A 15,250-nucleotide genomic window follows, 5' to 3' on the forward strand; every position below is an offset into this window, starting at 1 on the left:
CAAGCAAACACACACACACAGCACGTCTATTTAAATTATTCACATTTGCTTGATGCGTCTATCTGAAGTGGTAAACACAATTTAGGAAGAGCATAATAAACCAATATTTTAAATTCTGTTAACTTGTCAGCAAATAACATTATTAGTAGTCGTAGTAGTAAAAAAGGTCAAATGTCATGTAAAGTAACAGGCTTCAGATAAAATCAGTGAAGGAAAAAATAAATACATGTGGCCAATCTTGATTAATTTATTGAGGATCCATAACTGACCCCCAAAATTTAGCATTATGGCTTCGTTGTTGTAACTTGTCAACAAATAAATTTTATTTACATAATTGTTGAAGACTATACACCAGAAAAAATGTACTGTGAACGATTCAAAAAAATTCTTGTTACAAACTGTTGCTATCAACAATTTCTCTGACAAACAAATAGCAAAGCTCAACCTTAACATTTACCTGCCTGTTTTCTTACTGATTGAAGGTGGAAATACAGTTTTAGCTTTGCATGATCTCTCACAAATCTTCAACATACAAATTTTGACAGCAATCTTACCCAAGTGGCAACCTAACACTTGTCATCCGACAGCACTAGAATCTTATAGATGAACAGGAGTTTTTCAGATCCACTCTTAAATAAGTTGTCAAGTACCTTTTCATCAAGTTGCTCACTTTAAAGACTCTGAACCAGAAAGAGACGATAGCTGCTTACTTTTGTCCAATTATCAAGTTAGAGATTGGAGGAAAATCTTAAGAAACCTATAACAATGCTGTATATTTCCACCACAAATCACCCGTTAAGAAAGACCCAAATAAACTATCAAATGTTGCACTATATTCAGGATGAAGAAAGCAGAATGCACTGCATCAGGGAGAAAGCATAGTTCAACTACTTGTCAAAGCATAAGTTTCAACATATTATCATAGAAACTTATGCTTCGCCAGGGTCATCTATCATCTCATTTCTGTTCCCTCCCAGCAATGGCTTCATGTTGGCCTTCTCAACCGTAGAGACTTCATTTTCATCACCTTCATTAAACTTGTCCACACTTTTCAGGAAGATCCCTGTAAAAGTAATACAATTTTCATTAAACTCCATATTATTTAGTTTTCCTCAACAATCAGATAACTTTTCATTGACTTTCTTATCCAGTCATCACATCCCTGGGCTTGAAAGACGTATGATGGAACATTATCAAAGATTAACTATGTTGCTCAAAATAGATAACTTCCTGATGAATGAATAAACAGTACAACTCTCTTTTTTTTGTACAAAATAAATGAATTGTACAATTTACCATGCCATGAATTTTTTTTTTTACTCAATTAGTGACAGTATTTAGTCCAAAAGTGGTACATTTTTTTTTTACTCAAGGTTGTAAGGCTTCTTCTACTAGAATTATCCAGAAGTTGCTCAAAAAACACTTGACACAATTCACCTTTGTCTTGCTTACTGGGGCCTTAACAGATTACACTCGAGAAAGTCAAGTTAGAACAGGCATATCTGGTAAGCGTGGCTTGGATAAATACTGAAAAACAATTTGTGGTATCTTAAGAATGAATGCTCATGCTAATAGCTTCAAATTCTACCTTTTTTCTTTAATTAACTTCAAAATCAGTAGCTTCACATTACCGTGAAAGCTTCTTAAAGTATATGAAGCCAATCATGATTCTGGAAAACAAAGTGATTTACTATAAAAAGATAAGACAAAGTTTGGCTCCAAATATGTTTGGAGCCTTAGGCTTCAACCCCCTAATGGGAAGATGACATGTGTCCCTGTCAACTCACTTAACCACACTTAACTCAACCAACTAAGTGAGTCATGTGCATTGCACATGACAAGGACACATGTTATCTTCCTATTGGGGGTTGAAGCCTAAGGCTTCAAACATGTTTGGAGCCAATCCTTTCCAAAAAAATAAATCTTATCTGTGCTGAACAGATACAGCAGTCTTGCAAGTAGCCACTTCAGGCAGAAAACACTAATATTTAAGACTATCTATCTATCTCCATCTACCCCACCAGGACCCTACTTTGACCCGGACCAAAACAGGGTAACTGCCTTTACATGTATTTACATATATATACAACTAATGCATGTTATATTGAATTTAAAATTTCTTTCTCTAAATTTTTTAAACTTAAGTTCACTAAAAAAAAACAAAATATTGGAGGCTTCAATTGAAGCCAAAGGTAGAAACACTCATATCATCACCTCTGCACAAGCTGTTTAACTGATTCTGTGTCACTCACCTATAAGCCATATTCCAGCAGCAATAAACAGAATGGATGTCAGAATAAGTGCTGTTTCCCTCCAATTGTTAACATAATCCTGTGTATGAAATTTATTAGAGCCAAGATGATGCCATCAAAAAATATTTGAAGATGGGAAAGGCTAAGGATGCAAAGCAGGAAAGGAAATCAAACTAGAAGCCTTTAACACCCCAAGCTGAAGAAAGGAATTGCAAGGACATTATCAAACAGTGAAAATAATGATTTTACTATAAAAAATGTTGTATACAGTGCACAAGGCTCAATGTTTTTGCGAGGTTTGAGAGGTGGTTGATAGGCTGCCTTACTCCAGAGATGAACAAAACAATTTAATTAAAAAAATTTCAGCATATAAACAAAAAGCATCCAAATGTGGAGTTGGTTATCATGTTATGAAGTAATGAGGTTTTCAATAATGTGGGAGTTCAACAAAGAAACCTCCACAACCTTGAAATCAAAAGAAGGTGCATTTAATTTTTCTGACCACATTTGATAAAACCATAGGTTTGGTTAGAGCAAGTTTTTCATGATCAGGCCGAAAGACATCCTACTTTAACCAGATATACAAGCCTAAGAATTTCTTAAATGTGTTTTTCTAGCCTCCTAATTTCTAAAACCTCCACTGGGCCATCTCTGCTTCACTATTTTGCATACACATGCAAATGGCTTATGGGAACATTAGAATATTTTTATTTTTTTTAAGTAAGCTTATCAATAAAGGATAGCTCCAAAAGAAGAGACTCCTAAAAATTAGGGCATATTACAGTTTTCCCCCTTAAGTATAAGGTAGTTGCAATGTCCGCACTTTAGTTTAAAACATTACAATGTCCCCAATCTCTCCACTCCACCAAAATTGGGACATTACAGAATGTCATAAGCAAAATTTCTTAAGCACCCAGAGAGTAACTTTTATGTTTATGAAAAAGGTCCAGATTTCATATGAATTATCAACCTAATGCTCACTAATACCACATCTAAAAACTACTTTTGCCAAAAAAATAATTTAATTAGGAAGCCACAAAGGACCAAAAAAGTAGCAAGATTATTTGTCCAAAGTGGAAGATGCTACACCTTTCAGCACAAAATAAATCATAAAACAATGAATATTATTTAATTATTTATTGGAATAATTTATGCATGTTAAGGAGACAACCTTATATCAATGACATTATTCTCCCCTTCCTCTAAGATGTGAATCAAGAGAGTTTTGAAGACGCACCTGAAGGACCCCAACAAGAGGTGAGGAAGGCACATCACCAAAGATGTGGATTGAAACAGTCGACATAGCCATAGCTAATGGCCTCATACTTGGTTTGACACAATGGAGACACACATAATTAACAGGAGCCTGCAAAAGCAAAGAGTTGCAGTGAAGGAAATGTGAAAATCAAATTTCAAAATATTATTTCAGAATAAAAGCATTCTAAAAATTACTGTCAACTTGCACTATATATATATTTATTTATTTATTTATTTAAAAAAATCAGCCATTAAGTAAAGAACAACTGCAAGCCCAGCTAATATGACAATCAAATTTTTAACCAAATTCACAAAATTATAAACTTACCTGTGTGACAAACACTAGTAGCTCACCCATTGAGAAAAGAGGTATAAAACCATACAAGCTTCTAAAACAGAAGGCACTGAAACAAAAAATTGCACCTAGAAATGTAGCTCCAGAAAGAAGCTGTTACAGGAATAGAGGAAGTTAGAAGATAATAAATAGTACACAAGTTATTGTCAGAAAATTCAGATATTAAAAATGCAAAATGAAAATTTTACATTTATTTTTTTTGATAAAAAAATAAATAAATTTTACATTTTTAACAAACAGCAGATGACAATCTCCATCAGTGCATGTACACAAATACAGAAGTCACAAAAATCATTTTCTGTATAAAATTTGGCCATTTTCAGGATTATATTATAAATAAGATATTCGATATCACAATAAAAATTTGCAGAAACAAGTTAATTTAAAATAAGAAATAAAAAATAGTATGAGCTTTCAACAAATAACTATTGAAAATCAATTCAAAGTTTCAAACTAATTATGTTGTACATAACCAAAACCAGAAATAAAATAAAGAGATTAGGAAATGCTTAGTAAGAAACCTACAACAGTTACTTGCTCAATAATAAAGTGAATGTCTGTGTTTTCATGTGCGTACATGTGACCATAGGATATGAAAGAAAATTAAGATCCTAAATACCCATCAAAATCAAAATATACAAACATGCCCAGGCAAATGGTATTTAAGAAAACAAAAATGAAAAACATAACCCCCCCACCCCTCCCAAAAAAAATAAAAAATAAAACTTATGCAAGCTTAAAAGCAACTAACAGTGAGATTTGGGGTGGAAATTGTAAAGCTTTTTCAAACTTTTGCAATTATTGCAATGAACAACATGGCTCAAGTAAATTATCCGCAAATCCATTAAATGAAAAGTTCAAGCATTTATGCAAGTATGCAACATCAACAAACATTATATTTGTCCAAGTGTACTTATGTAAAGGTTGAATAATGTCTTATTACTCACAATTGTAGTACAAACTTAAAATTACAGTGTAATCAGCAGCTGGGATATCTAAGAATGCATGAAGATGTATTTCAAGAGCCATTCACCTGCATATTCCTTAGATGCGACATAACTCACCTTAAATGCGTTAGAGATTGTGGCACCCATATAATCCAGGAAGAAGCCTCCAGATAACGTCCCAAAAATTCCACAAACGATAGTGATCCCTCCAAACAACAAATCTGCATCACTCTGCCAAGAGTCTCAATTAACCACAAGGTTGCTATTATCACTAAAGGTCAAAATTAACCGGGAAAAAAAATTCCCAGATGAAAGGATAATAAATGGAAGTTAATAAAATAGTTATACCATATGATAAATGTTATAACCAGCCTTTGGTCCCCAGTATGAGTATGCTCCAATGACAAAGTTGTATGCTATGTAACCTACCAACCAAATGGAAAAGAAAATAATAACAACATAAACAAATATTTAATATATAAGATAAGTAACCTGATAGCCACCACTCTATTAGAAACTCCAAATAAAACTAACAAAGATCATGATCACAATTATGAGCTCATTTTGAGTTGATACTTTTCTAAGTTTGTATCTAAATGAAGAAACTGCAATCTTATGCAGAAAATGAGAAAGTACCTAAAACATTCACAACATAAACTTTATCCAGCAAAAGCACTTTCATGTCTTCTGAAAATCTAGAAAACCGATTCATAATTCCAAATGCACCCTCTGACCTGAAATACAAAGATGAGGAAACAATTAGATAGAGGAGGATGGTAAGGAGATGAGATGTGTATACTCTTTCTATTTGCAACAAATTTTTATGAGGTGTCAAAAGACATCAAATGGGTTACCAGACATACAAATGGAACTTGAAAAAACTCTTATCCCTTGAGATGGATAACTAGGCATAGCAATGGACAAAACAAATAAGAAACCTGCATTGCCATGAACCACCTTAATGGCACAGGCCCAACTGAAACTTAAAATAATTAAGCTCAATCACAGTCGTCAAAATGAGGATCCATCACCAGATTGGTACAGTGAATATTAAAGAAGTGACTCCAGCATCCTTTTCTTTTTTTTTCCCTCTGTTAGGTTCTCCAGCATTCTCACTCTCTAAATACAATATGTGACGTAAAAATAGAAAATGATAAATTACCAGTTATCCCAAAAGCTTAAACTGTTAAAGAAGAATGATTTTAATCATTTAATCATTATTCTAACACTCCTCATGTGTAGGCCCAAACTCCCCCTTAATAAATGAGACCCAAGAACAAGGCCTTAATCCCAAAATTTTGAATCCTGAGCAAACTAACCCAGGTCAGCATATAATCTTTTCTGCCATTCTATTCTATTCAAAGTCATACTTTCCTAATCACTCTCCTTTGCTCATCACCAATCAAGGGCCCAACATATGGGATTTTTTTATAAAAAAAAAAAAAAAAAAAAAATTGGGAGGTAGAGTGGAGATAGGGTTCAAACTCAGGAACATCGACTCTAATACCATGATAAATTACCACTTTTCCAAAAGTTTAACTTGAGGAAAAAATGTGAATTTAATCATTATTCTCATAGAAGCGTTATGTTATTTGTTTCTTTTCCTAGAGACACTAACAAGTCAATTATCTTTCTTATACTTATAGCTAAAGTTCTGTCTTTCAACATGCATTGTTAACCATACTCACCCAAAAAAAAATCTAAGTTTGAGGTGCTTTGACAATGAGTCTTCAGTGAGGACAAAATGAATACTTGGTACTTAGTTTTTTGTAGCGGTGTCTTTCTTAAAAAAATTTAAAAATAATAATAATAATATTTTTTTTTTTAAATTTTCTTGTTTTGGAACTCTCCCTCTGCTTTTTATAACATTAGTAGTATTTAGTTCCTTTCCCTTCACTATCTATATATTTCTAAAAGGAGGCATAATCCAATTTTCCTCATGTTAGCAAATGCCAGTACATATACAGCCATATGTAAGAATAAAAGAGGCATGGAGAAGCACAGATGCAAGAACCACTTACTCAGAACCTTTATCAGAGGCTTGAGCCATGATACCTTCAACACGAACCGCATCATGACCATTTATATCAGAGACCTCTGAATCTACAGTTGGGAACTAATTAGCACTCAGTGAAGAAGCTTTATATCTAAGAAAACCATAATGAATAGTTCTATCATAAAAAAATTAAAAAAAAAAAAGAAAAAGAAATTGAAACATGTAAAGAACCAAGAAGCACAGAACTATGTTGCAAAGATAAACACTTCCAATGTGATGCAACCAGCTAGATATGATTTTTCAAATTAATATTTCTTGAAGTCTGGTCAGTTTATTGTTTAATCCTTTATGTTATAGTTTGTGTAGAATTTAAGTCAGTCAATAGTCTTTTATGACTTTTTGATTGCATGCTCATGGAACTAGGGGAGAGTTATTATTATGCAAGCTGTCATTAGAAAATGTAGTGCTATTTATATGTCAAGTATAATGTAAGCCATCTTTTACCCATTAATATATATATTTTAGAGAATCATTCTCTAAAGCCCTATTTACTGAGTGTATTAGTTATATAATATCACCACCAGAAACTTGCCTGCACTTACATCCTAGGCACACAAATACTGCATTACAATAAATCAGCATCAAAAACTGCTTTCAAATCCGTTCTGTAAAACATATGCTTCCTAAACACACACACACACACACAAAATTTACAACGGTTTACCCATTTCGCAATTCAATCCCTGAATTTTTGAATTTGTCACTAAGCTACGCTTAAGTTTGTACTAAAATGAAATAATTAGGGTTCCATCCAAATTAACTGATTTTTCACACATTTATGTGTACAATTTTCTGAGTGTAGCTTGAGAAAAATACCCCATCTAAATCAACCCTTATTTGAAAAATTACAAAATACCCTTTGTGGTTAACCTATTTTGTAAGTTAGTCCTTCAAATTTCGAAGTTATCACTAAAATACCTTGTAGATTGGACTAAACTGAACTCGTTAATTTCCTCTTCATATCTTCCTTCTCTGTCCTGAAATCTCACCCCTCCTTATGTTCATCATGTTCTCTCCCAACTCACCAAAGAGCCATCAAGGAGTGGGTAATGGGTTTGGGTTTCAAGGTTTGGGTGACCGACCGTTGATTTATTAAAAAAGGGGCAGCAGCTTGAGGATTTTGCAATCGAAGGCAACTCTTGTGGAATTGGGTTCACAGATCAAATGGATCATCAGTTTGGTGGTGGCAACAACAGCTGAATGGATCAATTTTAGACATTAATGGTTGAAGGGCAGGATTTATAGTAGTGGGTTAGGGTTGATTTTGGTGTTCCATGGTGTAGGCTATGGGCGTCGGGTTCTAAAAGGGAACCAGTGGGTTTTGGGCAGCTATGAGGTCTTGAAGAGTGGTGAGAATTCAGGAGACCATACGCCAGCAGTAGACAGCAATGGAAGATGGCAATGGGGTTGGTCATGAGGAATTAAATATTTGCTCAAGTGATAAATATGTCCACATTGTAAATTTTATTAAGGTTAAATTGCATATTTAGTCCACAAGTCCACAACCCTTAACCTTTGTTTCATAATCATCCCTATACTTCAAAATGTTTTAAAAAGGTCCACATAGTCAACTAAAAACTGATGGATTGAAAATGCAGGCATACTAAATGGGATTCATGAAACTAGTGTCACTTTGACAATGTGGAGCCTATGGCATGGCATGAATTTCATTTGCCAAGTCAGAATTTTCCGTCCATTAGATGATGATAAAGATCAGTTTGAAAGTATAAGGTCTAATTTCTAAACTGAAACATTTTTAAAGTCTAAGGACAATTTTGAAATGAAGTTCAAAGGTTGATGACCAAATATGCAATAGCGTTTTCACTTTAGTGCAAACTAGAGGGTGGTTTAGTGTCAACTTCAAAAATTGATCTCCAGCTGCAGGCCTTATTTTCCTTAAAAAGCACGTTGCGGGTCAAGTGTCAGGTTTAAGGAAATTCTAACAGAAAAAACCAACCTGACCACATCTTTAATTCATATTTATCTCTTCTTTTTCTTTTCTTTTTTTGGCTAAGGTAAGCTTGTTGTAAACTGAGAATCTAACCTTATCTCTTATTATTATTCCCATCTTTCTTTTTCTCATTTTTAATAGATTACCCCCTCTCTCAAACTCTCATCTCCCCTCAATCTTCATTCAAGTTGTGAGTCCATGACTTTTCTCTTAATCCATGGCGTGAGTTTTGCAACTCAACTCTCACCCTTCTCACATACTGGTAAATCTGTGTCTTTTCTCTTCTTAAACTATGCTTTTCTCACAGCTATTATCTGTAACTCTATAATTTGTGGTGGTTTTCGGTCCTAATGACCTTGGGTTCCCAAAGCATCACATGATGCAAGCTCTTGTTAGTGGGGACAACCTCATCTTTTGTTTTTTGCTTTTGATGAGCTCGAAATAAAATCTTGTATATATTGATTTATAAATTAAATGTATTTTTTACTCACAAAATTAGATTTTTGTTTTTGGAGTACATTTCTATGGAAACATGTTGTAAACGATGACCTGCCTAGGGCTCAACCATCCACCAAGTGGTCAGCTACAGACAATTTTGCCTGATCCATCGATCGACAACAGGTGGGAGAATTCTACGAGCATCCCCTAGGGAGAGGGGGTAAATAAGAATTATTCTGTCACCCCACTATTAAAGACCACTCTTCAATTAAGCATAATAAGAACTTATCCAAAAAAAAAAGCATGATAAGAACTAGATTATAGTTTCTTGCCAAAATGAAATTGTATGAGCAGTGCTGACAAGAAGAAGAAGAAAAAAAGTGATAACAATAAAAATAATGACAAAATATGCAATACCTTCAATTACAGGCGAAGCAATTTCAACAGATGTTGATGATGTTTTTGATTCAATAGGAGAAAATCCTGTGGGTACAAGCTCAATACCATTACCAAGTTAATATTAAACACACACACACATATAGAGTGATGCATCCCAAAAGAAGTACCTTTTAGTTGCAAAGGTTTCATCACAAAACCAAAAACAGCAAATGGAAGCATAAAAATGGCCTCTACCCAAAATGCAAATCGCCAATTCAAATAGTCTCCAACCTAAAAATTAGCAAAATCAGAAGCCTTTAACGATCACACATATCCAGAGTCTAATAGAAAAAGCTGCCACCAAGTGAACCAACATAAAAAATGTCATTAAAACAGATTAAAATTTAGGGGAGCCAAAGAGATAAGAACAGTGCAGATTCTTGGACCTTTTTCATCTTGATTACTGAAACCAAAATCACATAAATCAGTGAAGGTTCTCTGATCTAAAAAATCTGATAATCCATTACTAACTGGCCAAATAGTAGAAAACTAACCCTATCATCTTAACAGGGATAGTCCGTCATAAAACCAAAACAGGGTCCAAACATCAATTTGGAGTTTTGTGGGAACCTTCAACAGAAGGGAGTACTAACATATACAGCTTGCAGGAAAGAACACAACAGTGCTTTCTCCTTTTGGTTCATTGGGAAAAAGGGGGACATAGGAAAGGTGAAGGCAGGAGGGCTAAGGCTCCAGATAAAGAGCAAACAGCAAGCCATTCAGTACTAATTAGAATAGGAAACTGACTTCAGCAGTGGTATTATAGGCCAACCAAATTTGCAGGTAATGAAGGAAAGGGCTATTCACAAAACAATTTTTGTCTTGAACACCATTAGTAATCACCTCATCCAAAACTTATCAGTTGACATGGTGTAGCATTTAAAGAATATTATAAAAAATTGCAAATATATTTTAAAAAAAATTTAATCAACATTGTGCAGCACACAAGGCTAATTTTTGTAAGCTAAATAAGGACAACCAAACCCACCTTCACAAACAAAGACAAAAGAAGCTGCAATTTTAACCAAAAAGAGAATCATAGATACAGAATCTGGAGGTTTAGCTACCCAAATATGAAACTTACCAATCCACCATAAACATAGCCTAGAGCAACTCCAGCTGGTATACACATGTAAAATGTTGCAAGCCATGCTGTTTTCTGGGGCCATGACAAAGAATTATATAAAATAAATGCAAAATCAGCAGATAAATAAATAGAAAATTCTAAAAGTTCAATAATAACTTAAAAATAGAAACTAAAAGATGAAGCAAAGCAAACAAACCTGAGCAGCAGGAGCATGATCATCTATAAATGGAGCAGCAAGACTTATGAAAGAAGCCTCTCCGACACCAACCAGCCTAGACAGACAACTCACTCGTTAAAATTCACAATCTAGTACATGAAGGTGATAAAAGGCACTAAAAAAAGTGCAGTTCTTGAAAGCAACAGTTTTGTTAAACTTACATGCGACATATTGTGATGGACCAAAAATCAAAGGAACAACCACACCCAATTACAGCCAATGTCCAAACAGATAACCCAACTCCAATAAGCCTAAAGGGATTGTGGCTGCAAGTGCAATGATGTGCTATGTATAAGAACTTGGATCCCAATAAGGTAAATGATAAGACACTGATATTATTTTAGTGAGCAACTTATATACTACAGAAGGTGTTCACCTTTTTGACAAGGATGCAAATATTGGAGATGCCACAAGAAGTCCTACCATAAATGCAGAAGAAAGAACACCATCTTCAAAATTGCTCAAGTTGAATTCTCCCCTGCAAGAATAATGATATGATAAGCCAAAGAAGACCAAGATTTTAAGGAAACAAATTCTGTAGCATATCATAGCATATAAAAATTTAAATAAATTAAAAAAAAAAAAAAAAAAAATCTATAGCATATCAAGCTTCAACTACAAGTCGTAATGTTGGAAGAGGATGATTGTAAAATTTCAGCCAATAGATTAAGAACGGTTACATCTTCTCCCGAAATTTAGAATGTCATGGTGGTGTGGGTGTAGGGGAGGAATGATTGCAGTGTGTGTTCATGCATGAAGGCTGCCAGCCTGTCCATGTACCCATTGGCGGTAAATCTTACTTTACTAGTCGTAAATAGACAAAGAATTGATATCTGGTATGTGTACGTTATGCATGCATATATAGCAAGCACAAATCCAACAAGAAGCATAAACACTACACCCCAAACACTCCTTTTATTTTTATTTTTTTTGATAAATAATAAATTTTATTAAAAAATACTGCAATGAGCAAGGGCATGAAGTAGTAAAAGAATTACAAAAATTATGCACAAAAAGATAAAGAATCTAGAAACACAGGAATGGAATCACAATGAATATAGCCCCACACACGAGACCAATGAAATAAAGTGCTAGAAAAAGTTGCTAATAATTGGCTTCTGGTGCATTCCACATCTTTGGATTTACATCAAATTTTATTAAGAGCACCCTGAACAGTCAAGCATTTCACAGATGTGAGAATCTTATCAAGAAAAAGTAAGATTAATTAATACGATGGCTGGCGCCATTCAGATCAAATCAAATGGCAGTCATTTTAATTTCATATAAGAATGTATACAAATAATACCAAACTTCTAGCTTAAATAGAAAATTAAAAATATGCAAATTGGATGAAGTAGTTATTGCTATTTATTACGATAACAAATCATTGGTTTAACTGAATAACTAAATAAAATAAATAGAACTTACTCACATGCGCACCCACACACACACACACACACACACATAAAGTTCTATGAGAGACCTGAGAAAATTATCAATCTTGAAATGTGATAAAGATTGTATCATAGAATATGCCAATGCACGCGTACACACATGCACATAAAGTTCTATGAGAGACTTGTCAGATAAAATATGCCACTATGTATGCATACAATTACTTCCTCCATCCCCTACTGCTGGTTTTGTTTAGAAAATGCAAGGTAACATCATTTAATGCATTGCATTTTAAATTAAAATATGTAAGTTTCCAAAACAACCAACTTTAACTTAAACTCAAATAAAGAGGAATATTAACCCTTCAAATAATGAAAAGGGTAATTTGAAAAAAAATTAACATCATCTCCATTGACTTTTCAAAGAGGAGAGGAGCATATTTTGGGACATCCCAAAATGGAACAGAAGGCCAACGAAACGCGACAGTGGGATAAATATTTAAATGCAAATATGCAATCAAGCTTATATGGAAGAAGAAGAAGACAAAATGGCTTGAATTCCTTTGAAATGTAATATTTTCAAATCAAGAGCTATTACAATGCTTTTCATATGGGAGTGGAAAAAACACTTTCAATGGCAAAGCATTCCAAAACATATGAGCACCATCAAGAGAGGCTTTTTTCTCTTGGTGTGTTGAATGGGGAAAATTTTGACAGCAGATGATCTCAAGGAAAGGGGATTAATTATCATGGATTAGTGTTATATGTGTAAGAGCCATGAGGAGTCAATGTCACATCTTTTCCTTCATTGTGATATTGCTCAGGATTTGTGTTCCTTAGTCTTTTCTTCCTTTGTATACTTCCCATGTATAAGGGTCACACAACTTTTTGTGTTTTTTTAATGAAATTATTACAATATAATGAAAATTTAGAACATAAAAATTTGGTTGGCATTGCATTTATTTTTAGTATCCTTGTACCTTGTTTGTGTCTTTGGAACATAAGCATGTATCTTCATGAGCATGGAAAGAGACAAATACATAGAGAGGGTGTGGTGGGGAGAGGTAAGAGTACACATCATTCATGAGCTACATCACTATTTGTTGTTTCTTTTTTATGTGAAAAGAACACATGCATACAGTGGATCTTGAACCCGCCTTTAACCAAAGTTCATTTGCACGACATAAACACTATCCTAGTCTTGGATGAAGATGAGCTCCAGCATATCATTTCAAGTTTTCATTTCCAGAAATTCATTCATAGCCATCTAGGAATTCAAAACCCTATAGTATCTTAATAATATTTTATAACATAATAAATTGCAATAGTTACAAGAGTTATTAATGGTACTAGTAGTTATCATATCTGAAAATAGTATGACATGGGTGCTGAATCCTTCTTCTTCTTCATTTTAAACCCTTTGCTGTACTGGGAATATGGGACTTTGAATTTATCTACATAGGATTCATGCAAGTCTAACTCTTAGCAAGCACGACATAATGTGTCTCGTATTGACTTCATAGTAGGTTTACTTTATTTCCCTGATGAATTGTGTGTAAAATTTGTAGTTGATAATTACACAATCATACAAAATAATTCCAGTAGATCTTACTGAATCCCGCTACCCGAAGTGCAAGTTCCACCATCCGTGCAAGTCCCAAGACTACCATTTACACCATTGCTTGCTATTGCACCTCGATCCACATAATTTATCATGTTAATTACGCAGAAGATCGAGAGTAACCTGCAAACAGAAAATAAATCCTTTATCAACATATGCAGGAGCCAGTTTCCAAAAATCTTCATTTTATTTTTTCAAACAAAACTAAGCATTAAATCCCAATCAGCAAACATTGCAATCCAAGCTGAACTTTAATTCACACAAAATTCAGCTTTCCTTCCTTATGATTAAATGTTTGCATTACAGAAAAAATATATATATATAGTATCATAAATTAATTCATTAATCAATCATTCACTCCATTTCCTAAAGAAATTAGCAATAAATACGTAAATGTTAACATGTTTTCTTGGCAACCAAACAGAGATTATAGTTTTCGAAAAGCAATCAGACATTAGAAAACACTGACACGCAAACCCTAGAAATTTGAAGTAGTTGAAAACGAGAATATTTTTTGCAATACAGAATTGAAAATACGAGAAGGTCTGAATTGTGTTGTACCTTTTGGGGGTGAACCATGAAGGAGAAGAAGTGGGAGCTGAGTCGTCGTGTTTTAAGGGTTTAGTGTCCATTTCTTCTTCGTCTTCGAGATTGGAACGGTTAGGATGCAGTGAATCCATTTCTTAAGGGGGAAGTTGTTTTTGTTGTGATGGAGGATTGATTTTTGTTATCTGATATTTGAGATATATATATATATATATATATAGTTTTATACTATTTTGTTTGTTGTGTTGTTCCTTGGTAGTCTTTGTTAAGCAACGCAAGCATCCTCCAGGTACAGGCTGCAACTCCAAGTCCAAAGTCCACGTTGCTCCCTCATGACTTTGAGAAAAATACAATTTTTCGGTAATACACCTCAACATCTATTTTGTTATTTGGTACCCAGTAAATAAAAATAAGTAATACCTATTTTTAAAAATCATATCGATCTATCCCTATAAATGATTAATTTATTTTCCTGATAGTATAAAAAATTGTGATTAATTTATTGAAATAGTCTGATATAGTTTTTTTTTTTTATTGATAGCGTCTGATATAGTTTTTTGAAACAAATAACACTTATTTATTAAATGAAAAATACCAAAATAAATACTGAATTAGTATTACCGAAACATGGATAGTTTATCTATCAATCATCCGTATACCCTCCAACTGATACACTCTCTCTCCCTAGACT

At 33.8% G+C, this 15,250-nt stretch overlaps 1 protein-coding gene across 1 annotated transcript; it reads right to left on the reverse strand.

The window, feature by feature from the left end:
* Positions 1 to 238: 238 nt before the first annotated feature.
* On the reverse strand, positions 239 to 14,857 carry LOC126732989 (probable sphingolipid transporter spinster homolog 2). The gene is made up of 16 exons (XM_050436089.1): positions 14,575 to 14,857; positions 14,005 to 14,136; positions 11,375 to 11,476; positions 11,160 to 11,264; positions 10,978 to 11,053; positions 10,779 to 10,853; positions 9,823 to 9,925; positions 9,674 to 9,739; positions 6,833 to 6,914; positions 5,448 to 5,545; positions 5,160 to 5,236; positions 4,929 to 5,042; positions 3,838 to 3,957; positions 3,490 to 3,618; positions 2,253 to 2,331; positions 239 to 1,063 (listed from the first exon to the last, which is right to left on the reverse strand). Exons 1-16 carry the CDS (start codon positions 14,691 to 14,693, stop codon positions 930 to 932), a joined length of 1,611 nt encoding a protein of 536 aa, XP_050292046.1. The 5' UTR covers positions 14,694 to 14,857; the 3' UTR covers positions 239 to 929.
* Positions 14,858 to 15,250: the final 393 nt, after the last annotated feature.

Source organism: Quercus robur, chromosome 6 (genome assembly GCF_932294415.1).
Source record: "Quercus robur chromosome 6, dhQueRobu3.1, whole genome shotgun sequence".
NCBI classification, from domain to species: Eukaryota; Viridiplantae; Streptophyta; class Magnoliopsida; order Fagales; family Fagaceae; genus Quercus; species Quercus robur.